Consider the following 25560-nt stretch of genomic DNA (forward strand, 5'->3'; position numbering starts at 1 on the left):
TTTCAGTGCAGCAAACTCTCTTCAGAAGTTCAGTGAGGATCTCTGAATGATCCAAGATGGACCTAAATGACTAATGATGATAAATACAATCCACCTGTGTGTAATCAAGTCTCCGTATAAATGCACCTGCACTGTGATAGTCTCAGAGGTCCGTTAAAAGCGCAGAGAGCATCATGAAGAACAATGAGCACACCAGGCAGGTCCGAGATATTGTTGTGAAGAAGTTTAAAGCCGGATTTGGATACAAAAAGATTTCCCAAGCTTTAAACATCCCAAGGAGCACTATGCAAGCGATAATATTGAAATGGAACGAGTATCAGACCACTGCAAATCTACCAAGACCTGGCCGTTCCTCTAAACTTTCAGCTCATACAAGAAGAAGACTGATCAGAGATGCAGCCAAGAGGCCCGTGATCACTCGGGATGAACTGCAGAGATCTACAGCTGAGGTGGGAGACTCTGTCCATAGGACAACAATCAGTCATATATTGCACAAATCTGGCCTTTATGGAAGAGTGGCAAGAAAGCCATTTCTTAAAGATATCCATAAAAAGTGTTGTTTAAAGTTTGCCACAAGCCACCTGGGAGACACACCAAACATGTGGAAGAAGGTGCTCTGGTCAGATGAAACCAAAATTGAACTTTTTGGCAACAATGCAAAACGTTATGTTTGGCGTAAAAGCAACAGCTCATCACCATGAACATACCATCCCCACTGTCAAACATGGTGGTGGCAGCATCATGGTTTGGGCCTGCTTTTCTTCAGCAGGGACAGGGAAGATGGTTAAAATTGATGGGAAGATGGATGGAGCCAAATACAGGACCATTCTGGAAGAAAACCTGATGGAGTCTGCAAAAGACCTGAGACTGGGACGGAGATTTGTCTTCCAACAAGACAATGATCCAAAACATAAAGCAAAATCTACAATGGAATGGTTCAAAAATAAACATATCCAGGTGTTAGAATGGCCAAGTCAAAGTCCAGACCTGAATCCAATTGAGAATCTGTGGAAAGAACTGAAAACTGCTGTTCACAAATGCTCTCCATCCAACCTCACTGAGCTTGAGCTGTTTTGCAAGGAGGAATGGGAAAAAATGTCAGTCTCTCCATGTGCAAAACTGATAGAGACATACCCCAAGCAACTTACAGCTGTAATCACAGCAAAAGGTGGCGCTACAAAGTATTAACTTAAGGGGGCTGAATAATTTTGCACACCCAATTTTTCAGTTTTTGATTTGTTAAAAAAGTTTGAAATATCCAATAAATGTCATTCCACTTCATGATTGTGTCCCACTTGTTGTTGATTCTTCACAAAAAAATAGTTTTATATCTTTATGTTTGATAAGAAACAGCAAAAAAAACTTTTAGAAAGTGAAATTGTATAATGCATACAAATGATCTCAAATTAAATGAAAAAGCGATATGATTTTGAAGGAGGATTTTAAACATTTCCTCATATATAGGTTGATATGATAGGGAGGAGTGTTCCTTAAGGCAGGTGCCTATTCTATCGAAGCCTTTGATCACAACTAAAACAAAATCATAATTCCCAGGGGGTCTGGTGGTGAATCCAAAGCAATCCAGGGGCCCCACAGCGAAGTTCCCGCCTCATTATGTAACTCCTGCTATCATAAATACAGACCTTAACTGGTACTTCCACAATTTATGTCAGGGAAAAGGGCAGAGTCAGATACACGGACGCAGCAATCCATTCTATTGGCAGTCAGAACATAATACGATTTGCAGGCATCTCATAACCGTAAACGCTAACGACTTCTGCGTCTCTGGGATTTTACACTGTGACCCTTCCCACCAACAATCTGAAAGGTCTTTGAGGATCAAGCGGATTTGGTATTATTTACTGCAATATTCCAGATTTGTCAAGGACTATAAAAACCATCGCTGTAGCCTTTACGAATCAATCACTTTCTGAACCTCAGCAGTGAAGCAGCGGGTATTTTATGGTTTAATTAATTCTTGCTTCATTCTAACAACTTCAATTAGGCTAATATTTTCTCGAATAGACCTACATTTATTGGACTATCATTTTTCCCATTTGCTATTTCTTTCTGTTGCCTAGAATATTTGTCATCATCATCGGCCCATATGGGTGTAAAAGGCTGTAGTAATCACTGGATATTTTATTTTGACCTCAGACGTGAAATGGCATTCGATCTTCCACCCACTTTTCCAGACAGTGGTATCGCATGGGAGAGGGTCCTGCCGCCTCTTCTTCCTGGGCTGTACTCATTCACGCCGTCGGAGCTGCTCACCCCAGTGACGGAGCACACTGGCCCTGCACAGGTATGCATGCAGTGCTCGAAACTCTCACTGATAAAACAATTTTTAGATTAATTTTTCATTACTTTGTTCTGTATCAATGAGGTAGCGTTGATTAATGAATTTTGTGTTTTACTTTCTATATTCTACTGAAATTTTAATGAATGCCCATTTTTTGCAGGTGCTCTTGCATTTTCTTATCGTTTGAATATAATTACATAGAAGTAGATTAAACTAGTAGTAATAGAGCAGCAAGTGTCAATTTGAGTAGTAATATTGGGTATCTTCCCCTGTTGCCAGGTGTGTTGTGACCACAGTCGATTCACAGTTCAGGTTGATGTGAAACACTTCAACCCAGAGGAGCTGATGGTCAAGGTGACAGGAGACTTTGTGTAGGTCCAAGGGAAACACAAAGAGAAAAAAGTAAGCAACTACTGTGTTGCACGTATTACGCAAGAGTTGTTCTCTATTCATAATCACATTTCCATAGTTTGTGATGACAGACATTGAATATAGCCTGGTTACTATGCAGTCCGTTTCTGCTTCAACCAACTACTGACCAGACTGGAAACCAGACCACCTGTTAGCCTGAAAATGAGCATTCCTCACTGACTGGGTTCACTATAACGTGTGTTTGCAGGATGGGTCGGGGGTGGTGACTCGATAGTTCAACCGGCGCTACAGGATTCCAAGGGAGTGGACTCCATGGCTCTGTAGTCGTCTGCGTCGCCTGAAGGCATCCTCATCATATCGGCCCCTATGCTGCAGGGGGAGAACTCCAGACACCTGTCCCACTCAGAATCATGAGCATACACACCCTAGGAACAAACACACAATCCATAGGAACCAGTGTTGGGGAGTAGTAAACTACATGTAGTAATTTAACTACATTTTGCAGTAGATGGTGGCAGTTCAAATCTTGGTAGTATTTAGTAGTTAACTTCTTTTTTTGCCATGTAGCAGTGTAGCTAACTACTGGGATTACACTACTTTTTTTGCAAATAATTAATTATGGGTGTAGTAAGCAATAATTTCCTTTCTTTCTCAGTATTACTCCTTTCTAGTTCTCACTTGAAACATAGTTGTTTAATATGCTAAATTACACATTCTGTTAACATCTTACTCCAGAGTGAACTGTTCTTGCAATTTGTAGTCTGACATTTCAAACTTAAATATGATAATTTATCACAAAGTAGTTTGATGTAGTGAACTCTTTTCAAATTAATTTTAGTTAAAGAAAATAAAACTGTAGTTAAGGGTAACTTTATTGTAGCTTAACTTCTTCCAGTGTGAAGTAATTGGTAGCTTGGTAAACTATGCACACTCAAAAATACAGGCACTCTCCTCCAACAGACATATCAAACACTCACCAAGGAACTGGTGCCTGCCTGTACCAAAACACCCATTAACTATGCTTTCACACCATTAAAATTCCCTGCTCTCTCTCTGAGGTTTGTACATATTAACAGGACAGATTCCTCATTTAAAAGCATCCCTAATCCTAAAGAATCCCATTTAACTCAATCTTTAAATGTTTTTATGGAACCATTCATTGTAAATATGATATAAAACCATTGAAAATGTTGATTTGTATTGTGTGGAGTGTCTAATGCCCTTTAAGTCATGAGTAAATGTTAACACTCCGAGATTATCAAGTATGTTCACAAAACCCAACAGTAAGGTTGTTGTATATTTTCTAACTATTTATTGTAAGAAGAGAATTAGTTAAAAATAAATGCACTATATATTTTTGTACAAAAATAAAAATGCTGTTGAATTGATTGGTTGTTTTTGTTCCATGTGTACACACCACCAGTGCTCACTCTTCCTGGAATACATCCAGCAGTGAGTCCACCTCGCTGAAAGAAAAAACATGTTTTTAGAGCATGTTCTAAGGTTGCTTCAACACTTTGCATAGCCAAATATTATATCACTCTAGGAATCATATGGGTCTGCAATGTTATAAAATAAAATGTAAGATTTTACTCCAAAGACAAAACAATGAGCATAACATGATTTAACTATACAGTGTATTCAGAAGGTATTCAGACACCTTGACCTTTTCCACATTTTGTTATGTTACAGCCTTATTCTAAAATGGATTAAATTGTCCCCCCCCCCTCACCTACACAATACTCCATAATGACAAAGAAAATAGGTTTTTAGAAATGTTTGCAAAAAATAAAGTAAAATCTCAATCACAAAAGTATTCAGACCCTTTACTCAGTACTTTGTTGAAGTACTTTGGCAGCGATTATAGCCTCGAGTCTTCTTGGGTTTGACGCTGCAAGCTTGGCACACCTGTATTTGGCGAGTTTCTCTCATTCTTCTCTGCAGATCCTCTCAAGCTCCGTCAGGCTGGATGGGTCACTGCACAGTTATTTTCAGGTCTTTCCCGAGATGTTCGAACAGGTTCAATTCCGGGCTCTGGCTGGGCCACTCAAGGACATTCAGAGACTTTTCCTGAAGCCACTCCTGCATTGTCTTGGCTGTGTGCTGAGGGTCATTGTCCGGTTCTAAAAACCTGTTTTTGATTTGTCATTATGGGATAGTGTGTGTAGATTGATGAACATTGTTTATTGAATCCTTTTTAGAATAAGGATGTGCCTTCAGAAAGTATTCATACCCCTGGACGTATTCCACATTTTGTTGTGTTACAGCCTGAATTCACAATAAAAAAATAAAAATAAAAACATTCTCAACCATCTAGGTTTTTAGAAATTATTCCACATTTATTGAAAATTAAATACAGAAACTTGTAGAAGCACCTTTGACAATGATTACAGCTGTGAATCTTTCTGGGTAAGTCTCTAATAGCTTTTCACACCTGGATTAGGTAACATTGGTCAATTATGCTTTTCAAAATGTTTCAAACTGTCAAATTGGTTGTTGATCATTGCGAGTAACTTTTTCAAGGCTTTCCATAGATTATCAAGTAGATTTAATTCAAAACGGTTACTCGGCCACTCAGGAACATTCGCCGTCTTCTTGGTAACCAACTCATGTAGATTTGGCCTTGTGTTTTAGGTTACTGTCAGGTTAATTCATCTCCCAGTGTCTGGTGGAAAGCAACTGAACCAAGTTTTCACTCTAGGATTTTGCCTGCTCCATTACGTTTTTTTTTTTATCCTGAAAAACTACCCAGTCCTTAACAATTACAAGCATACTCATAACATGATGCAGCCACCACTATGCTTGAAGATATGGAGAATGGTACTCAGTAATGTGTTGGATTTGCCCCAAACATAGCACTTTGTATTCAGGACAGAGTGAATTGCTTTGCCACATTTTTTGCAGTTTTATTTCAATGCCTTATTACAAACAGGATGTATGTTTTGGAATATTTTTATTCTGTACAGGCTTCCTTATTTTCACTCGGTCATTTAGGTTAGAATTGTGGAGTAGCTACAATATGGTTGATCCATCCCCTGCAATTTCCTATCACAGCCATTAAACTCTAACTGTCACCATTGGCATCATGATGAAATCCCTGAGCGGTTTCCTTTCTCTCCAGCAACTGAGTTAGGAAGGACACCTGTATCTTTGTAGTGACTCTTATTGATACACCATCCAAAGTGTAATTAATAACTTCACAATGCTCAAAGGAACACTCAATGTCTGCTTTTTCCTATTCTCCTTTGTTTACCCATCTACCAATAGGTACCATTCTTTGCGAGGCATTGGAAAACCTCCCTGGCCATTGTGGTCGAATCTGTGTTTGAAATTCACTGCTCGACTGAGGGACCTTAAAGATAATTGTTTGTGTGGGGTATATAGAGGTAGTGATTCAAAAATCATGCTAACCACTTTTATTGCACAGTGAAACCATGCAATTTATTATGTGACTTGTTAAGCACATTTTTACTCGTGAATTTACAGTGCATTGCGAAAGTATTCGGCCCCCTTGAACTTTGCGACCTTTTGCCACATTTCAGGTTTCAAACATAAAGATATAAAACTGTATTTTTTTGTGAAGAATCAACAACAAGTGGGACACAATCATGACGTGGAACGACATTTATTGGATATTTCTAACTTTTTTAACAAATCAAAAACTGACAAATTGGGCGTGCAAAATTATTCAGCCCCTTTACTTTCAGTGCAGCAAACTCTCTCCAGAAGTTCAGTGAGGATCTCTGAATGATCCAAGGTTGACCTAAATGACTAATGATGATAAATACAATCCACCTGTGTGTAATCAAGTCTCCGTATAAATGCACCTGCACTGTGATAGTCTCAGAGGTCCGTTAAAAGCGCAGAGAGCATCATGAAGAACAAGGAACACACCAGGCAGGTCCGAGATACTGTTGTGAAGACGTTTAAAGCCGGATTTGGATACAAAAAGATTTCCCAAGCTTTAAACATCCCAAGGAGCACTGTGCAAGCGATAATATTGAAATGGAAGGAGTATCAGACCACTGCAAATCTACCAAGACCTGACCGTCCCTCTAAACTTTCAGCTCATACAAGGACAAGACTGATCAGAGATGGAGCCAAGAGGCCCATGATCACTCTGGATGAACTGCAGAGAGCTACAGCTGAGGTGGGAGACTCTGTCCATAGGACAACAATCAGTCGTATATTGCACAAATCTGGCCTTTATGGAAGAGTGGCAAGAAGAAAGCCATTTCTTAAAGATATCCATAAAAAGTGTTGTTTAAAGTTTGCCACAAGCCACCTGGGAGACACACCAAACATGTGGAAGAAGGTGCTCTGGTCAGATAAAACCAAAATTGAACTTTTTGGCAACAATGCAAAACGTTATGTTTGGCGTAAAAGCAACACAGCTCATAACCCTGAACACACCATCCCCACTGTCAAACATGGTGGTGGCAGCATCATGATTTGGGCCTGCTTTTCTTCAGCAGGGACAGGGAAGATGGTTAAAATTGATGGGAAGATGGATGGAGCCAAATACAGGACCATTCTGGAAGAAAACCTGATGGAGTCTGCAAAAGACCTGAGACTAGGACGGAGATTTGTCTTCCAACAAGGCAATGATCCAAAACATAAAGCAAAATCTACAATGGAATGGTTCAAAAATAAACATATCCAGGTGTTAGAATGGCCAAGTCAAAGTCTAGACCTGAATCCAATCGAGAATCTGTGGAAAGAACTGAAAACTGCTGTTCACAAATGCTCTCCATCCAACCTCATTGAGCTCGAGCTGTTTTGCAAGGAGGAATGGGAAAAAAATTCAGTCTCTCGATGTGCAAAACTGATAGAGACATACCCCAAGCAACTTACAGCTGTAATCGCAGCAAAAGGTGGCTCTACAAAGTATTAACTTAAGGGGGCTGAATAATTTTGCACGCCCAATTTTTCAGTTTTTGATTTGTTAAAAAAGTTTGAAATATCCAATAAATGTCGTTCCACTTCATGATTGTGTCCCACTTGTTGTTCATTCTTCACAAAAAAATACAGTTTTATATCTTTATGTTTGAAGCCTGAAATGTGGCAAAAGGTCGCAAAGTTCAAGGGGGCCGAAAACTTTCACAAGGCACTGTATTTAGGCTTGCCATGACAAAGGGCTTGAATACTTGACGCAAGACATTTTCAGCTTTTAATTTGTAAAGATTTCCAATAACATAATTCCACTTTGACACTATGGGGTATTGTGTAGGCCAGTGACCAAAAAACAAATCTCAATTTAATCCATATTAAATTCAGGCTGTAACACAAAATGTGGATAAAAGTGAATACTTTCATAAGGCACTGTAATTACTGAGAATATTTTAAGTTCATTATCTTAATGAGTAAAAGGTCAATGAAATAAATGATGAAGGATGTACTGTATCTAGGGAACATATCCCAGTTCTTTACCCGATTTGCTCCTTCACCCACTTCCTCTGCTGCCTTAAGACCTTCAGTAAGGGGTCATCTTTAAACTCCTGCTCGTCTGAATCTTAAGGGGGAAAATATATGCAGTTAAAATGTCACTGTGCAGATAACAAAAGTAACTTTAGGAGCATTTGATCACGTTACAGATTATTTTAGTTGTAACTTGCAAAGCTATGCCAGGAGTTCACAATATGTTATATTAGAGCACATGTTAACTGTACACAGGTATAAATAGCCAGAAATGTACACATGAACACCAGCAAGGTGAAGTGAAAATAGATAACTGGCACTGGTCAATGTACTCCTGTAACAGAGAGGACTATGGCATCACTAAATTGTTATGCCACCCAAAAGACCCCTTTAGCATTTAGGGCAAAATCCTAACTTATTATTTAGAGTAAGAAATGCATGTATAGGAATGGGATATTCAGGAAAAAGTTCAAGTTAGGATTCAGTCCCGGTGACTGGAGGCTATATATACACACTATTATACAGCCAGATTCTATTCCACCTCTGCTACCTAGAATTAAGGTCAGCAGTCCCCACTGCACCAAGCAGTCTCACCTTCAGCCTCCTGCAGCAGCTGAGCTACAACCTCCCGTGGATGCTGTGCACTGGGAGGCGCGGCAGGGGACTGCGGGGGCACATATCTGGGAGAGTCTGAGGACACAGGAGTTCTGGGCGGGTCCGGGGAGTCCGTGGTCAGGAACAGTACCTCTGAAACTACCTGCCAAGGTAAATTGATATGCTTTACAGGGCTAATATCTTTATTTAAATTAAACTAACCTGGATAAATGAATAAAGTAAATTAATATTATTGTAACACTGAAATTCATAACAGCCTTTCTTCAATGTGTTAATGGCATCTAGCGTCAGTGATGCTGGTGACCCACGGTGTTCACTGACCTGTCCCAGGGCGCTGTGTATGGGAGAGGGTGGTGGAGCACGATCTCCAGGGCAGCCCTCTCTCACTACCCCCGGCCCCCTTTCCTGTTGCCCCCAGTCTCTGCTGGGCTCCTCCCTCCATGGGATGACCCGGTCTTTACCTCTGGTGTGGTGTTGGCTCACACTCCAATCTGCATAGCTGGGCCTCTCAGCATGGTCCCTGTCACCAACGTGACACCTACAGAGATATTGTCATTGAGTTGACAGACTGGGCCACATGTCATTCAGTCAAACTGTCACCCCTCTTAGATACAGGTCATACCTGGCTAATTTCTTCTTTCTGCAGGACGGCCCTGTCCCCTTCTGACTCCTCTCCTTCTGTAGTGTCTCTTTTTTTGTCCTCTCGGTTCTCCTCTGTTGAACTGTCCACTCTTCCTCTGTGGTCACAGACAAGGCGGGCGGTGGTGGAGAGGACTCATGTTTACTAGTGGGCTCCTCAGTGGAGGTGTCTGTGGAGCTGAACTGGGCTTTGGGCTGCCTGACGGCCCGGTTGGCCCCAGAGACCTCACTCCTCTTTGGACTCCTCTGGTGGCTGGGTGGAGGGGAGTGGGGCTGAGCGGTACAAGAAAGGATGTCACAGAGGAGGTGCATGTGGGGACGGACAGGGGCATCCGGCTGCAACTTAGAGACGGTGGGGCTGGTGATGGGGAGGGAGGGGGCAACTCTATGAGAGGAATAGGCAGGGAGAGGATTCCGCTGTACCTAATGAAGGGGAACAAATCCAATCATATGATCTGTGATTCGCTAAATGCATTGGAAAATACTACCACACAATGGCAGACATTTCAAAGAGACAAAACCTCTTTCAAATTGCAGGTGTAGTAGACAAGGAGGTAAGTACCTTGTGAGCCTGACAGCTCACAGAGTGCTGATGAAGGGTGTAACCCTGCTGTGGGTTTGACTGAACCCACTGATTGGCCTGCTCCATCTTTCTCCTCAGACGCCACTGAAACAGGATGTCCTTCTCTGGGAGTGTGCGGGGGTCCGGGGGACCAACCACAGACGGTTTGGGCACGGTTCCAGCATAGAGGTCTGCTGAGCTTAGGTTCCCCACAACTTGAGGAAGCAGTTGCACAAGAAGAGTTACTGCAATATGTGTATTCAGATAAAGTGAGAATAAAGAAAGTTGCAAAAGGAAACTAAATCGTAACCATGAGAAATGAGGTACGTGGCAAGAGCACAGAATAAGAGTGGCTCTGGGAGTTTGAAAAAGTAATATCATGTGGTTGAGACAAGGGAAAATTCATGCAAATCAGATGTTTTGAACTTCCCAACCCCAAGGCTCACCAGTGGTTGAGTCGATAAGACTGGTAACTATAGGCCTTCGGACTGGCTCATCTATGCTCACAGGGGAGGAAAAATTGGAGCAGCCCAGGCCCTCAGAGCTGATGGGAATAGATCCACTACTGAGTGAGTGCTCACTGAAAACATAACATTTAGTTTTTGTAAGACTTATCCAATTCTCCTCATTGCAACTGACTGAATTACATTTAATTGCCCCCAACCCTGCTCAGTGTATTCCATTCCTCCCAGCATATCTACCTTCTGTGTAGCAGTCTACTGGCCTTCTCCTGCAGATGCAGTATCTCGGAGTCTCCAAGGTCACCATGAGAGGAGTCTGACAGGCCCTGCCAGGGCATCAGAAAGAGAGGCCAGTGAGTGCACCAGAGGCATCATCTCCCGTCACCATTTCTATCACCAACATTCTAGAACATTCACAATGCTGTGTAACTGAGCCCTCAGCGGGTTCTGTTTTGAACACGCTTTATGAATCACTTCTATAAAAGCTCACGTCAGTTGCATAGAGTTTAGCTCATTCCCTCAGGGATATGCAGCAAGCTGGATATGGAGCAGTGTTTTGACCAGAAGAGTTATTAACGAAGGCACCAAACACAGTTGCATAATCAAAGGGAACAGCTTCTAACTAGTTCATATAAACACAGTGGTTGGACAGAACATGTTGTCTGGTGTTGGTATGCAAATATTATTGCGGAGCGGCACCTTGCATGGGGAGTCTTTCTTCTAATACATCTCAGCCATTCTGGCTCTTGCACACTTGACAGAATTACATTCACCTGTCTAATACCAATATATCTCACCATCTCAAAAATAATCTTACCAAGACGGAGTATGAACATGATGATGTACTCACCATGGCACTAAGATCAAGGAGTCCCCTGCATGGGGAGAGGGTGGTGCCATGCCGAAACTGCCCAACTGGACTGAGGGTGGTGGCTGAGTCTTTTCTAAGGGAAAGGCCTGTGTACATAAATAAATAGGAAATTAATGAGAAGACATTGTATTTTACTGTTTATACACACAGCATATTTATTGAAATACTTGATTCTTGATATATCTCACTAATACAGCTACTGCTGTACATATTCATCCAGTGTATAAATTGAATTTTGAATCAGTGCTATTTGGGATGTAATTGTATTCGTCCTGACGTTCTTGATTTCTTTCCTTTAAAAAAATACATGTTTTAATTGTTTGACATTTGACTGCATTGTTAGGAGCTAGTAACATAAGATTTTCGCTGCACCCGCTATAACATCTCCTAAACTGTGTACTTGACCAATAAACTTTGATTTGAAATGGAGAGCAGAGCAAGACAGTTGGTCAAATGCATCACAACAATCACTACAGTCCTTGTTTTATAGAGCCAGCAAAACTTTTAGTGAGTTTCAATGAGATGTAAGGAACAATGAATGATCCAAGTGAAGTACCTATGTCAGTGGTTTGAGTGGGTGTAGAACTGGAGGGTGGAGGGGAGGAGGACAGCCACCAGAAAGGCTGCTGGCCCTCTCCCACCATTGCCGACATCTGCTGACGCACCTCTCGACTCTGTGGCCTTCCGTGACGAAAGCGTTCAATGTACCTGGAAAAGGAATTATTGTAGTTACTAATGAGACAAGTAAAGGGCATAACACCATAAATCAATAAAAAAATCTTATGAACTCATCACCTGCAAGCTTATTGTGGATATCATGATACACACTATAATGAAGAATAAGGATAACAAATGCTGTGTGACATGTCACAAATAAATCAAATTACCATCATGTAATTTTAGAAATAATATTAAGCATACTTTGCCAACACTGAATCTTCCTGCTCGCCTCCCCCAGTGGAGACCAGGGACTTTCCCGATGTTGGGTCCCGTGTCAGTGTGTCTGTGTTCGGGGAGGCGGCAGTGTTGGCCGGGGAGGACCCAAGGTCAGTGGAGGGCCAGGACTCTAAGAAACTAGGCTGGGCCTCTGTGGCAGGAGGAGAACAGAGGACAAAGTGGTTGGCTGCCCCAAGGAAGCACTGGTCCTCTGGGCTCAGTGAGTGTGTCTGGAGAAGAGGGCTGGACAGCTGGGCAAGGTGAACAGGGCTCAGGGTCTAAGACAAACCAGGAAAAAAGCACAAGTTTGATGTAATGACAATACATTTATTTACTGTATTGAAGCATGTATATTTGGAAAAGACCCTGACAGCCCCTGAAGTCCAGTATTTACGGTTTTTCTCTGTTGCTTTGGAAGCTTCTTGGTGCGTGAAGGGTTGTAATGGGTTTTTCCCAGAGGTGGGTCTGGCGGGAAGGGATTCTTCCTTGTGAACAGAGCAGCACCACTAAGAGAGCAAGAGAGACAAAAGATGACAATTTTCATTGTGGTAAAAACATATCGTTCTGGTTTGAAAAAGGAAGCTCTGCATTCCTAATTACTTGTTCCACGTCTCACCTGGCTTTCATGTTGACAGTACCACCAGCACCAACTCACACACTGGGCAACGAAGTGTTATAGCCCACATGTAGACAACTCTTAGCTATAATCATAGGATGAGACAGTGTTAAAATGTGTGTCAGGTAAATACCTAGCACACACGCATTTGATTTAACAAGAGAGTGAAAATAGACAACTAGCTAATTAGCTGGCACTGCAAAAAAAAAGTTATCCCTGTAACAAGCTAACAACATTGCAGTTGAAAACCGTTTTTGTTCATTTAGAAAGGCTAGACCACTGACATCGATGACGTATTAAATACTTTTTTTAAAAGCACGTACTTTCCATGTAAATGTTACTTGAGCATCTCGATTTGATCACTGCCTGGGTGGGTTGATTCAATGAAAGGAAAACATGGTGCGCCTTCCGGGTTTTCATCCGGTTTGGGCTTTTGTCAGTTACCGGGCAACCGAACGTCGAAATAATAGTTAGATTAGTAAAATCATATGCATAGTCTAGACAATTAGTTCTACTTTTCTAAATGGTACATTCCTCGCAGGATACATTTTTATTCACCCATTTGACAGATTCAATAATCTTGAGTTTATCTTTACCGAGAACATCATTATCGTGAACGATCGATTCTGGCCAATCGAGAAAAAGTTGGTAAGTGACAGACATTGATTTGAACCAATGATAGTCGACTCCACATTGTCCAACCAGCAGAAAGGAAACGACCTGCGCGCGGAAGAGGAAAGTCCACTGAAGCAAATCCAACTACCGAGGTAACCAACCAGGCAGCTAGTTAGTTGTTGGAGGGTAACAAAATTATGTTCTATGTATAGATACGTGGCATTTGGACATTAATTGTGCAATAATTTTCTGCTGATGAAAAGTTATGTATCAAATAGACATAATTCCAATAATGCGTCTCACACGCTGACTCAAAAAAAAAGACTGCTTCAATTTGCGTTAACTAGCTACTTTAGCTAGCTATGGCATCCAGGCACAACAACAGTCATCTTGGGTCATTTAATATCTAGCTACATATTTTGCATCAGTGTTTCCCTGTACATAAACTTTTTTACCAAGCTTGTCGTTGTAGCTAGCTACCAACTAACTTGTATTTTATATTTTGTTTTGGGGATTTCTGAATGTCGGTGTGAAAGGGGCAGACTGATCATGCATCACGTCAAGATCAAGACTGAGAAGCCAGGTGAGCGCGTGAACATTTCAAAACCAATTCCGCTGACGATACAGTGGGACTTAACAGTAGCTACTGGAATTATTATATCTCTCCTAAGTAAAGTCGACTGTTTATTTATTTTTGTCAGATGCAGAGGAGAGTGGTGCACGCAGCCGACTGGATGCAGTATTACAGGGGCTGGTAGAGAAGAGTGACAGTGAGAGGTTGGTGTTTTTATTTTATTTGGAAAGATACAGTACATTAACTGTCTTGACACTGAAACTTACAGCTTCAGGAACCTTTCATTGGCTGTGCACTATCTAATCAAGCCTAGGTAATGGGAAATGTTGGTTTTGCTGTTTTTCCAGGGAGCAAAATGAAGATGAGACAAAGATGGCAGAAGAGTCTCTGAGCAAGTATGGCCTTAACATTTATTTTCTTCCTCTGGTAATTCCAACTTTTTATATTAAATGAAGTATGCTATTTAGACTCACTCAATAACCTATTGTGGTTCCACTACTTCTGTAGTAATTCCGATTGCCTGTTTCTTCCATAGGGATGTGTCTCCATCTTCTGCTGGGAAGCGGTAAGCCTTATTTGAGGTTTTTTTTAACACATCTGACTGTTAGACACTGAAAGGCCTTGACCTGTTACCTTTCCATTGTCGTTGATGTCATAGGCCATCATCACGGTTCCCACAGCACCGGAGGAAGAAACGGAAAGAGATGGATGATAGCTTAACGGAGAGTAACCAACATAAACAAAGTAAGTCCGCTGCAGATGTCAATCCCCTTCCAAACACAGATCATTTGACTTTTAAAAACCTTTCTCTCCCACTCACTGACTCTACACTTCAAGCTCTAGATATTCACCTACATATACAATCATTTGTTCTCCTCCCTCTCTGCTAGATGCCTACATTATCAAGTTGTTTGACCGCAGTGTGGACCTGGCCCAGTACACCACCAGTACCCCACTTTACCCCATTTGCCGGGCCTGGATGAGGAACAACCCGGCAGTCAGAGAGAGAGCTGCATCCCCAAGCCCCCCACACAGCATGGGGGAAGAGGAGGTAAGCTCACAACCAAAAAGCTGGACAAAGATGCCCACAATGTGGGCATAAATATATATTTTTCATTAGTGCTCTCTGTCCAGTATTTGTTTTCTCACTTTTCACCTGCATCTTGCCAGGCTGCAGACATGCTCAATGGTAAGGGACAGAATGTGTATCGCCTCCCTCCGCCCACCTCCTGTCCTCTCAACCCTTCTGGAGATCCTGTCAATCTGAGGATCCCATCCACAGAAAAGCCTATTGTCAGCAAGGTACTGTATAACATCTGCTACGCCTAGCCATCATTTTCATATTTGCCACAGTAAAACGGTGGATTGCTTCAATCTGTCTGTCTTTGTCACCAGTCTACAGATACAGCTCTTGTGTCTGGTCCCCTCATATACAACCACATAGAACGCTGGAAAAAGATCAGGCAAAAGTAAGTCCAAGGCATCTAAATAATCACAAAAGATAACTTTGTTGACATGAATAGATTGTGGAGTCGAATATCAACTATTAAACCGAATTTAATCTTGATTGGAAAAAAAGTTGATACAAATTCTGTCAGTAAACATTGTTTATCTAGCTGCGATCAATCTTATTAACTGTGTTCAGATGGAAAGAAGCGTCCAACAAGAATCAGCTGAGGTATAGCGAGAGCATCAAGATCCTGAAAGAGATGAAGGAGATGTACGACCGCTAGCTGGGAATCCCCCAGGCAGTATCAACACAGCAGAGGGAGGAGAAAAGAATAGAGCAGGTAGGAGCCACGAGCAAGTGATCTACCCCAGGACGCTGCACTAGTCCTCTCCCCAAGGAGGACATTACGTGTGACAATGTCAGAGGAGCCTCATGGAGCCCATTTCTACCATATACTGCCACAATTAGGGACCCAAAGTCCTCGTTTTGAAAAATGTAGCAATACTTTCAGTAAGTTGATGCTTCTGGTGGGCCCAAGTTCATCTGTTTAAATAATTATTATATGTTTTTTGTCATATTACAGAATATCTGGTAATGCATTATATAGTCTGTTGTCAATCACAACAATGTGTCATGAAAAGTTTGTAAACAGGTTGAGTAGTGTGGAACATTTGTCTAAATTCCGGAATACTCTAAATTAATTCCAGGCTTCCAGTGGTATATATTTGTGTTTTAGGATCACCAGTTTCCCAGACAAGCAGTGCTCTTATGCATCTTTTTTGTTTAAACATTCAAAAGAAAAGTCTCTCACATATCTAAAATTTTAAGTAAACTGTAAAAAATAAAATAAAAAAAGTTGTAAAGAGCTATTGTAATTTATTCATCGCTATAATATATCTGCCAGTGCTGTTTTTACAATTGATTGATTTCTGAAATGTAATTTCTCCACAAATGATTTCTCCACAGCAGTTATTTTGGGAGAGGGTTTTTCAGAAGGATCTTGTCATCTGCAGGTCAGAAACAGTCCACATGGAAGAAATAGGTCCAAGATATCTATCACATACAGGCAATAAATGTTCTGTTTGTTTTGGATCACAAAAGGAATGTTGTCTGAAGTAAAACATTTGTAAGTGTGTTTCTTTGGTCAGATTTCAGAGTCCTTTCAGGAGTCAACTCTTGTATTAGCTACAAGCAAAATATGAACAAATACATTAATAAATTACCGTAAGAGGTTTTTTGTTATTTTTTATACCAAAATTGTTCTGTCTGTCGTACAGTCTTGTAAGAATTTGAAATTAGAGGTTTAGGAATGTTATTGTCTATTTGTGTGAGAAATTTCCTATAATGTCAACATAACATCCCCATAATGTCAACATAACATCAAAATAAGGTCTCCATAACTTCAACATAACATCACTATAACAGAAGTTAAATCTGGTAACTGCATCTGCATTGCTTGCTCTTTGAGGTTTTAGGCTGGGTGTCTGTAAAGCAATTTGTGACAACTACTGATGTAAAAAGGGCTTTATAAGATACATTTGATTGATTTCATTGCCACCATGAAAACCACAATGACAACAGCTACAGTCAAATTACTCTGTAATACAGATGTACTAGCCCTGTCTTTTGCAGATGTCTCCCATCTCACACCTCAGTTTACACTTTACTATCAGACTGGTCACCAGTGAGGTGTAAATGTCCTCCTTCTTCTGGAGCCAGAGACTCAGACTTACGGGAGATCCGGGAGAGATGGGAGCTCAGGGAGCGTGTTGATGACACAAAGTTCATCCCGTGGTCCTCTGCAAAAGCATTCTCGAATACGAGCAACACGGACTGACGCAGCTTCTTCTGGAACTCGTCACACATGAAGACGTACAGGATGGGGTTCAGGCAGCTGTTGAGGAAGGCCAGGCTAGCGGACAGGGGAGTCCCTATATGCATGACCAGCTTGAGGCCTTGGTTGTCTTCTTCCATGATGTCCAGAAACTGGAAGACGTGGAAGGGCATCCAGCAGATGAAGAAGGCCAAGACAACGGAGACGATGATCCGGAGGGACCTGTGCGTTCTTCCTTTCTGAAGGCGCCTGGCGCGTATCCATATGGCAATGTAAGAGCCTATGATGACCAGGAATGGGATGAGAAAGCCCAGCAGAAAGCGGAACATAACCAAGTTCCTGTAGGTGGAATAATGGGGAATTGAATAACTGCACATTGTCCTATTATCATGGTGTATGATCTCCCGAAAGATGGTGAATGGGAGGCTACAGACCAATGAGGCTAACCAGATCCCCACACAGATGACCTCAGCCCTGCCTGGCGTGCACTTGTTATGGGCCCACACAACCACCCACGTGGACAGGCAGCGGTGCAGACTGATGGCCGCCAGGAGGAAGATGCTGGCGAACATGTTGAGCATAGTCACCATGCTGTTTAACTTGCAAAGGATGTCACCGAAAGGCCAATCATAACCACGGGCAATGTAGATGATATAGAGGAGCAGAAAGGAAGTGAAGAGGAAGTCCGCCAAGGCCAGGTTGAGGAACCAAACAGAGTTGACATTCTTCTTTATCCTGCAGCTCGTCACGTAGATCACCAAGCCGTTGCCAGTGGGGCCAAGCACAAACGCCACACAGTAGACAACCAGAGATATTATGCCCATCCCAGTTGTCACATCAGAATATACCATGGTAGAGTTTTCTGAAATTAGAAAGAAATATTACCAATTGTCTTTTAGGCTCTGACACATTGTAATCTTAAATATAGTGCTGATTAGTAGACTTTTCTATAAGAGATTATTTGAAACTGATGTTCTCTGAATGTTATTTGCAAGGGAAGTCAGTATCTTGCAAAATGGTGTATATTTTGTGCAACCTTGCACGCGTACTGCACTGCTATAGATAAGCCTTAAATATATATTTGTTTTTTTGGATAAATTATTCACAAGAAATGGGGAAAAAGAGAAGGTTACATTGTGGTAATTTGTTACCCCAGTTTTCATTCATTTCCCACCTACTATGACCAGGTATGACTTTCAACAAGGAAAGTCATTAGATTTATTGAAGACATTTAGTACATGACTTAGCCCTCATATGTTCTCTATTCACACATAATGCAACATTTCTAATGCATAGGAGTTTGTAAAAAGCAATTGACAAAAATCGAGATGACATTAAGAATAGCATGTTTGTCATAAAACTCTACTTCTACAAATGAAGCATCAGTCTGAGTGAAAAGTTAAGGCACCCGGTGCAGAGATCATAAGGGTAGGAAAAAAATAGACTATAAAGCGTCTTACCCATTTCCATCTTATTCTCTATAGCAAAGAATATCATCCACTCTCGCCACAAATGAAACAGCTCTCTCACGTGCGCGCACTGTCGCCCTCTGCCTCCCTCCCTCCCTTTCTCTTCAAACATCCTCTCAAAGTTTAAAGTGCCCTATTTCATATTTGAAGATGGTATGGTTTAGGGTTGAATAACAGGAACTGGGTTACCGAGATTTCCCGGCCAAACCTACTCCATTTTCCCAGTATAAATAACTGCGAAAAACCGGTAAATTATAATAAATTATTTATATGAACAGGCTCAGCATGATGTGAAATGGAATGCTTACATTATATGCCATATCTAAATCTGGCTTCTTTGGAAAAAGTGCTAAATTGTCATTATTGAGTAAAAGTAAAGAAAATGACTCAAGTAAAAGTGAAAGTCAGCCAGTAAAATACTACTTGAGTAAAAGTCTAAAAGTATTTCGTTTGAAAAATACTTAAGTATCAAAAGTAAAAGAATGAATCATTTCAAATTCCTTTATATTAAGCAAACCAGACATCACAATTTTCTTTACTTTTTTTTATTGTCGGAAGGCCAGGGCATACTCCAACACTCAGACATAATTTACAAATGAAGTACGCGTGTTTAGTGAGTCCGCCAGATCAGATGCAGGGATTTTCCCTTGATAAGTGTGTGAATTGGACAATTTTCCTGTCACTGTAACGAGTACTGCTGGGTGTCAGGGAAAATGTATGGAGTAAAAAGTACATTGTTTTCTTTAGGAATGTAGTGTAGTAAAAGTAAAAATTGCCAAAAATATAAATAGCAAAGTAAAGTACAGATACCCCATCAACGCTTCTCAGTATGTAGCGCAGTTCACAATGCATGTATCATCTCATCATGGTAACTTTATTTTCTTCTGAAAGGTCGAACTACGTTTGCTGCAACATAGCCTATGCTACAGTAATTTAAGGTCTGAATGCGGTCCAATTTACTCTTCTCCATCTGGATTTCGGGGTCACCATTTTTTTCACTGTTAAGATGCATTTTTTAAATTGCAGCTGCATAGTTTTTAAACAGTCTATCACTCGAATATCATTACTTTCAATCAGTGCGCATGCAAATACTCTTTCTGTCTTTCTCGTTCCATCCATTCCATTCAAATTGCATCCAAAATAGATAGGCCTAATCCTGGTCAAGATTGATGTACTGTACAGTGTATTCAGACTCCTTGACTTTTTCCACGTTTTGTTATGTTACAGCCTTATTCTTATTAATTTGTCCCCCCCATAAATCTACACACAATACTCCATAATGACAAAGCAAAAATAGGTTTTTAGAAATGTTTGCAAAAAAACAAACAATAATAATAATCTCACATTCACATAAGTATTCAGACCCTTTACTCAGTACTTTGTTGAAGCACCTTTGACAGTGATTACAGCCTCCAGTCTTCTTTGGTATGACACTAAAAGCTTGGCACACCTGTATTTGGGGAGTTTCTCCCATTCTTCTGCAGATCCTCTCATGCTGCCAGGTTGGATGCGGAGTTTCGCTGCACAGCTATTTTCTGGTCTACAGAGATGTTCAATTGGGTTCAAGTCAGAGCTCTGGCTGGGCCACTCAAGGACATTCAGAGACTTGTCCTGAAGCCACTCCTGCGTTGTCTTGGCTGTGTGCTTACGGTTGTTGTCCTGTTGGAAGGTAAACCTTTGCCCCAGTCTGACATGCTGAGCGCTCTAGAGCAGGTTTTCATCAAGGATCTCTCTGTACTTTCCTCTGTTCATCTTTCCCTCGATCCTGACTTGTCTCCCAGTCCCTGCTGCTGAAAAGCATCCCCACAGCATGATGCTGCACCACCATGCTTCACTGTAGGCATGGTGCCAGGTTCCCTCCAGACGTAACGCTTGGCATTCGGGCCAAAGAGTTCAATCTTGGTTTCATCAGACCAGAGAATCTTGTTTCTCATAGTCTGAGAGTACTTTAGGTGCCTTTTGGCAAACTTCAAGCGGGCTGTCATGTGCCTTTTACTGAGGAGTGGCTTCCATCTGGCCACTCTACTATAGAGGCCTTATTGGTGGAGTGCTGTAGAGATTGCTGTCCTTCTGGAAAGTTTTCCCATCTCCACAGAGGAGCTCTGGAGCTCTGTCAGTGACCATCGGGTTCTTGGTCACTTCCCTGACCAAGGCCCTTCTTTCCAGATTGCTCAATTTGGCCGGGCGACCAACTCTAGGAAGAGTCTTGGTGGTTCCAAACTTCTTCCATTTAAGAATGATGGAGGCCACTGTGTTCTTGGGAACCTTCAATGCTGCAGAAATGTTTTGGTACCCTTCCCCAGATCTGTGCCTCAACACAAACCTGTCTCGTTGCTCTACGGACAATTTATTTAACCTCATGGCTTGGTTTTTGCTCTAACATGCACTGTCAACTGTGGGACCTTTTATATAGACAGGTGTGTGCCTTTCCAAATCATGTCCAATCAATTGAATTTACCACAGGTGGACTCCAATAAAGTTGTAGAAACATCTCAAGAATGATCAATGGAAGCAGGATGCCCCTGAGCTCAATTATGAGTCTCATAGCAAAGGGTCTGAATACTTATGCAAATAAGGCATTCCTGTTTATTTGTAATACATATGCAAAAATATCTAACTCTGTTTTTACCTTGTCATTATGGGGTATTGTGTGTAGATTGATGATTATTTTTGTATTTAATCCATTTTAGAATAAGGCTGTAATGTGACAAAATGTGGACAAAGGAAATGGGTGAATAATTCCTGAATGCATTCTATAGCCTATAGATCTTTGAGCCTACCTCTTTCAGGTAATACATTAAATGCGGTATTAGCCTTACATTTAGCTAATGAATGATGGGTTATGCATAGGCTAAGCTTCTAATTTATAGCTGTCTCTTGCATAATCCACACCTACGCTCTGCTGGCCTCTCTCCTTTAAAAAATGCTCCTTAGCTCTTGGAGTCCCAGGAAAAGCTAAACTAGATTAATAGCTTGCTGGATATTTTTTTAAATCATTATTAGACTATCAATAGACTATTGGAAGAGGGATACAGTCTCTTGTTTGCTGAATGTTAGATAGGCCTACAGCAGCCAATAGAACTCGTAGAGAGTTTAAAAGAGGAGAGAATGCACGATGGTAGGTTCTGACAGTTATGGAGTGAATAGATAGCCATCTGCATCTTATTCTAGTCCTATATTTATTATTCAAGGGTGTCATTACAATGGCGAAGATAAGGACAACAAAACATATTTAATTTAACTGTTGAAAGCAAAGAAGGAATGAAGCAACAATGGAGAAAGGAGGTAGGCTTATACACACATGGTAAAACATTAAGGGAAATGTTTTGAAAGGTATATATGTCAGCCTGCAAATTATACACATTTTAAAATAGGCCATATTATATTTCCAAATATAATTGTGACTTTGTAGGCATCATGTCCTGCACCAGCATCACGTTCTCTCCCAGCTTCATGGTTTGAATGAGGTCAGTAATTCCAGTCCTTATAATACAATACAGTATACTTATACAGTCCAGACTCAAAAAGATTAGGCTACTGGAGCTTGTTTCCTTTATTTACCCAAGAGAGCATGTATACATCTATTAGCTTTTATGTTTTTGTGTAATGTGTGGTAGCCTATATCATAAACAATGTATTGGATAATGGCACTATCATTTGGGCTTGGGATCATAACATGTCGTGGATGTGTGACTAATCAGGCTTGGATGTTCATGCCGATCAAAGCTCTAATCAAATCCAGACACATTTATATTCTTTATATAGTTTAGAATGGCACTTCAGGTTTTGGCCTGAAATACCAGGTTCGTCGTGTGACAAGTAATTTATGTTCAGGATGGAACATTTGTAAAATACTAGGAAAATATTTAACCCTGTTATGGCTTGCTTGCGTGACACATATTTTAAATACTTTCCATATTTGCTGTTTGGGGAAAAGTTGGGGGGCAAAAAAACTTTACTTTCACAAGGACCGTTCACACATAAAAAAATAAAAATAACTGCCAAGTGTGATTTAGTAAGACTTTCCAAGGGTTACTATTATTATTTATTTTTTATGCATGTGTGCGCTTTGTTTTGTTGGTTATGTTTTTCCTCAATGGTCTCTCGGCACTGCTCTGACTTCAAACAGAGAGAACCTTTATACAACTTTAATTGAATGCATCTTTTTCAGTTACATTGAAAAAAATGAGACTGTGGCCACACAGTGAGCGGCTGTGCATGAGACAGGTTGAAATATCACTAGCTGATGGGAAAGCTAGCCGGATCAAGCCTGTGTGACATCACACACTCATCTGTGGGACTACTGTTTGCAGGAAGAAGAGTTTGTGTAAGGAGACATGCAGCTGGGGTCCACTGTGACTCTAGTTGGATGCGACGGTCTGGTCAATCCAGCCACACAGGTAGGCGACACGGGAGTAGACAACAGGGGTACTGACGTTGCAGTTGGTGGTGCCCTAGGACACAATGCCCAACTGAAACCACACGCCACTGCTCTGACACACCAGAGGACCGCCAGAATCATCCTGGAGATGGAGGAGAAGAAGGGAGAGGTTAGGAGCACTGGCACTGGTAGAGATGATTGTATTAGGGGCCGAGTTGTAGCCTATCTGACTTCCATTGTCATGCCATTGCCAGATAATTTGGTCAAACAAATCTGTACCTGGCTACTTTAAGATAGCGCATGTGTTGGGTGAAAGGTTGTTGCCGGACGACATGATACGAGAGTGATTAGAGAGAAATGTTCAGTAACTGACTGGAGAAAGGTAGCCTCAACTTGCTCCAGAAGGACATGGGAGGTCAGTCAGTTACCTGACACTCCGGAGGCTCCGGCGCAGATCATGGCTTCAGTGATCCTGTTCTGGCCCCAGTACTGCTTGCACTGAGCAGAGCTCAGCAGAGGAAGGGTCACCTGCTGGAGGATACAGGGGCTTGCTGGGGACAGGGGACATGGTTAGGAAGGAGCTCAGTGAAGGAGCTCAGTGCTCTTAATGAAAGCTGAGGTGGAAACATTGCCACAATACATTTTACATTTTAGAAATTTAGCAGAGGCTCTTATCAAGAACACCATACTGTAGTGAGTGCATACTTTTCCGGAAATAATGGAATAGTGCTACATTTGCAAGTGCAGTGTGTGGCAGTTTCTTTCCACAAACTGAGAATGAGGAAGGAAATCATGATGCAAACATTAGGCCTTTATCTATGATGCAGTTGTTTTCTTAAGAGCCATGCCCAGGCTGACTGGTTTACTGATTAAAACAGTTTTTGTTTATTTTACCATCCATTTGCACATACTCTTGTATTAACTGTAAATCTATCGTGTATCAATAATGGTTCAGTAGCTTGTGTGGCCACTCACATGTGGTGCCAGTCTTGCCCCAGCCAGTGGTGACACAGCAGGTTCCAGAGGGGAAGGGGGTGCAAGAGGAGGCCAGACACACAGGGGACACGCGGGAGGTGATCTGGACGGGGGAGGACAGCTTCAGCGGGGTCACGTTGTTGTTAAAGTTCTGGCTGTTGTAGTAGGGATGGGTGATCAAAGAAAGATGTAGACACAGATAGTGAAGTGATTCATCTTTGAAAGTGAACAGAATCTCAGAACTCTGGTAAAACCTATGAAGCAGGCAGGCATGTTGTGGTTAAGTGAGTGGATCTCTCCCCAAACTCCTGGACTTACCCTGGAGATGCTTTTGACCTGGATCGGCTCAGCATTGGACTGACGATCGTGCTCTGACAGGATAACTTGGTGACGGCCAGGACTGGAGAGAGAGAAATCAGATTACAGTGTGTATGAATGAACCCAGTTTATCTGAGTGCAACTAAGGAATGCTGTATGTACTTATGAACACGGTGCTAATAAAGCACTATTGAATGGAATTAAATGCACTTACATGACACGGCAATGGGCAGCAGTGACAACCCAGTTCTGGCTGATTAGGGAGCCTCCACAGAAGTGGAATCCAGAGGCATCCTGAAGGAGAAAGGAAGAGGTGGAAGACAGTTGATAGTATGGGTCTGACCATAATGTGAAGACAGTAGATAGATAGTATGGGTCTGACCATAATGTGAAGACAGTATATAGTATGGGTCTGACCATAATGTGAAGACAGTTGATAGTATGGGTCTGACCATAATGTGAAGACAGTTGATAGTATGGGTTTGACCGTAATGTGAAGACAGTAGATAGATAGTATGGGTCTGACCATAATGTGAAGACAGCACTTCCCAACATTGTCAACATATATTTACTGTAAGTGGCTAACAAGAATAATCAGTGTATAGAATGAAAGGATGGAAATGGGGTTACCTGAAGGGAGACTTGCCAGGGCCAGGAGCCAGATACGGCGTTCTGTCCGTTCACAATCTTCAAGCCGCTCACCTGCGGCGGGATGCTTGGCACTCCGCCACCTAGGGCACAAACACACTGTCTCAAACAACACCCTATCCTCATATATAGTGCACCACTTTTGACCAAAATCCTACATAGTTTTGATTGGCCTCAGAGTATGGACTGACATGCCTTCAGTAACTACCAAAGTATAATACAACACTTCACCTCCTTGTTGGCCAGGGCTTCTTTTAGCTTTTCGTCTCAATAGGACTTACCTATGTGAATAAATCAAGGATCAAAAAGATCAAATTAGTTCATGTTACCAGACATTGATGATGACACCACTCACCCAGGGCTGAGGCCATCAAAGCGAGAGCTGACGATCCAGAGCATGGCCATAGTCTAGTAGATTGTACTTGATGTATCTCTCCCTCTTATACCCTGGCAGGCCCATCAGTCATGTCTCCCACAGGTTCCCCCATGGTCTGATAGAGCTGG

At 41.6% G+C, this 25560-nt stretch overlaps 4 protein-coding genes across 8 annotated transcripts; 1 reads left to right on the forward strand and 3 right to left on the reverse strand.

Annotated features, from left to right (window-relative positions):
- Window positions 1-3801: 3801 nt before the first annotated feature.
- proser3 (proline and serine rich 3) lies at window positions 3802-13416 on the reverse strand. 3 transcript variants are annotated; one of them, XM_064946076.1, is made up of 14 exons: window positions 13116-13416; window positions 12793-12877; window positions 12571-12682; window positions 12162-12454; window positions 11797-11948; window positions 11220-11326; window positions 10610-10695; window positions 10355-10452; window positions 9909-10123; window positions 9330-9769; window positions 9029-9245; window positions 8687-8849; window positions 8105-8186; window positions 3802-4140 (listed from the first exon to the last, which is right to left on the reverse strand). In XM_064946076.1, the coding sequence occupies exons 2-14, from the start codon at window positions 12801-12803 to the stop codon at window positions 4101-4103; spliced, it is 2016 nt and encodes a 671-aa protein (XP_064802148.1). In that variant the 5' UTR covers window positions 12804-12877; window positions 13116-13416; the 3' UTR covers window positions 3802-4100. The 3 variants fall into 3 exon arrangements, with proteins under 3 accessions (XP_064802148.1, XP_064802149.1, XP_064802147.1); XM_064946077.1 differs by having other exon boundaries at window positions 9330-9619; window positions 10355-10488; XM_064946075.1 differs by having other exon boundaries at window positions 10355-10488.
- Window positions 13417-13512: 96 nt separating this feature from the next.
- Window positions 13513-16296, forward strand: LOC135520482 (protein lin-37 homolog). Of its 3 annotated transcripts, none has more exons than XM_064946081.1 (10): window positions 13513-13559; window positions 13944-13990; window positions 14109-14184; window positions 14329-14376; window positions 14517-14546; window positions 14640-14725; window positions 14872-15032; window positions 15152-15283; window positions 15377-15450; window positions 15627-16296. In XM_064946081.1, exons 2-10 carry the CDS (start codon window positions 13957-13959, stop codon window positions 15712-15714), a joined length of 729 nt encoding a protein of 242 aa, XP_064802153.1. In that variant the 5' UTR covers window positions 13513-13559; window positions 13944-13956; the 3' UTR covers window positions 15715-16296. The 3 variants fall into 3 exon arrangements, with proteins under 3 accessions (XP_064802153.1, XP_064802152.1, XP_064802154.1); XM_064946080.1 differs by having other exon boundaries at window positions 13527-13593; XM_064946082.1 differs by having other exon boundaries at window positions 13536-13593; window positions 14115-14184.
- LOC135520481 (C3a anaphylatoxin chemotactic receptor-like) lies at window positions 15521-18841 on the reverse strand. Its single transcript, XM_064946078.1, has 2 exons — window positions 18726-18841; window positions 15521-18127 (listed from the first exon to the last, which is right to left on the reverse strand). The coding sequence occupies exons 1-2, from the start codon at window positions 18760-18762 to the stop codon at window positions 17088-17090; spliced, it is 1077 nt and encodes a 358-aa protein (XP_064802150.1). The 5' UTR covers window positions 18763-18841; the 3' UTR covers window positions 15521-17087.
- A 4347-nt stretch (window positions 18842-23188) lies between these two features.
- LOC135520483 (chymotrypsin-like protease CTRL-1) lies at window positions 23189-25427 on the reverse strand. The gene is made up of 7 exons (XM_064946083.1): window positions 25412-25427; window positions 25039-25139; window positions 24623-24702; window positions 24408-24490; window positions 24091-24270; window positions 23549-23666; window positions 23189-23300 (listed from the first exon to the last, which is right to left on the reverse strand). The coding sequence occupies exons 1-7, from the start codon at window positions 25425-25427 to the stop codon at window positions 23189-23191; spliced, it is 690 nt and encodes a 229-aa protein (XP_064802155.1).
- Window positions 25428-25560: the final 133 nt, after the last annotated feature.

The sequence above is a fragment of the Oncorhynchus masou genome, chromosome 29 (assembly GCF_036934945.1).
Source record: "Oncorhynchus masou masou isolate Uvic2021 chromosome 29, UVic_Omas_1.1, whole genome shotgun sequence".
Lineage (NCBI taxonomy): Eukaryota > Metazoa > Chordata > Actinopteri > Salmoniformes > Salmonidae > Oncorhynchus > Oncorhynchus masou.

What these genes read in the sequence shown, in the direction of transcription:
- proser3 (XM_064946075.1), bottom strand. An exon ending in CACTCAAACCACTGACATAG is followed by an intron (nt 11,327 to 11,796) that starts GTACTTCACTTG and finishes TTATGTACACAG; the next exon opens with GCCTTTCCCTTAGAAAAGAC. An exon ending in TCCTTGATCTTAGTGCCATG is followed by an intron (nt 10,696 to 11,219) that starts GTGAGTACATCA and finishes ATGCCCTGGCAG; the next exon opens with GGCCTGTCAGACTCCTCTCA.
- LOC135520481 (XM_064946078.1), bottom strand. Translation starts at nt 18,762, where the DNA reads ATGATATTCTTTGCTATAGAGAATAAGATGGAAATGG. An exon ending in AGAGAATAAGATGGAAATGG is followed by an intron (nt 18,128 to 18,725) that starts GTAAGACGCTTT and finishes TTCTAATTTCAG; the next exon opens with AAAACTCTACCATGGTATAT.
- LOC135520482 (XM_064946081.1), top strand. Translation starts at nt 13,957, where the DNA reads ATGCATCACGTCAAGATCAAGACTGAGAAGCCAG. An exon ending in CCATCTTCTGCTGGGAAGCG is followed by an intron (nt 14,547 to 14,639) that starts GTAAGCCTTATT and finishes TTGATGTCATAG; the next exon opens with GCCATCATCACGGTTCCCAC. An exon ending in TGGAAAAAGATCAGGCAAAA is followed by an intron (nt 15,451 to 15,626) that starts GTAAGTCCAAGG and finishes AACTGTGTTCAG; the next exon opens with ATGGAAAGAAGCGTCCAACA.
- LOC135520483 (XM_064946083.1), bottom strand. An exon ending in GGGCAAGACTGGCACCACAT is followed by an intron (nt 23,667 to 24,090) that starts GTGAGTGGCCAC and finishes CCCTGTCCCCAG; the next exon opens with CAAGCCCCTGTATCCTCCAG. An exon ending in TGCGCCGGAGCCTCCGGAGT is followed by an intron (nt 23,301 to 23,548) that starts GTCAGGTAACTG and finishes CATCTCTACCAG; the next exon opens with TGCCAGTGCTCCTAACCTCT.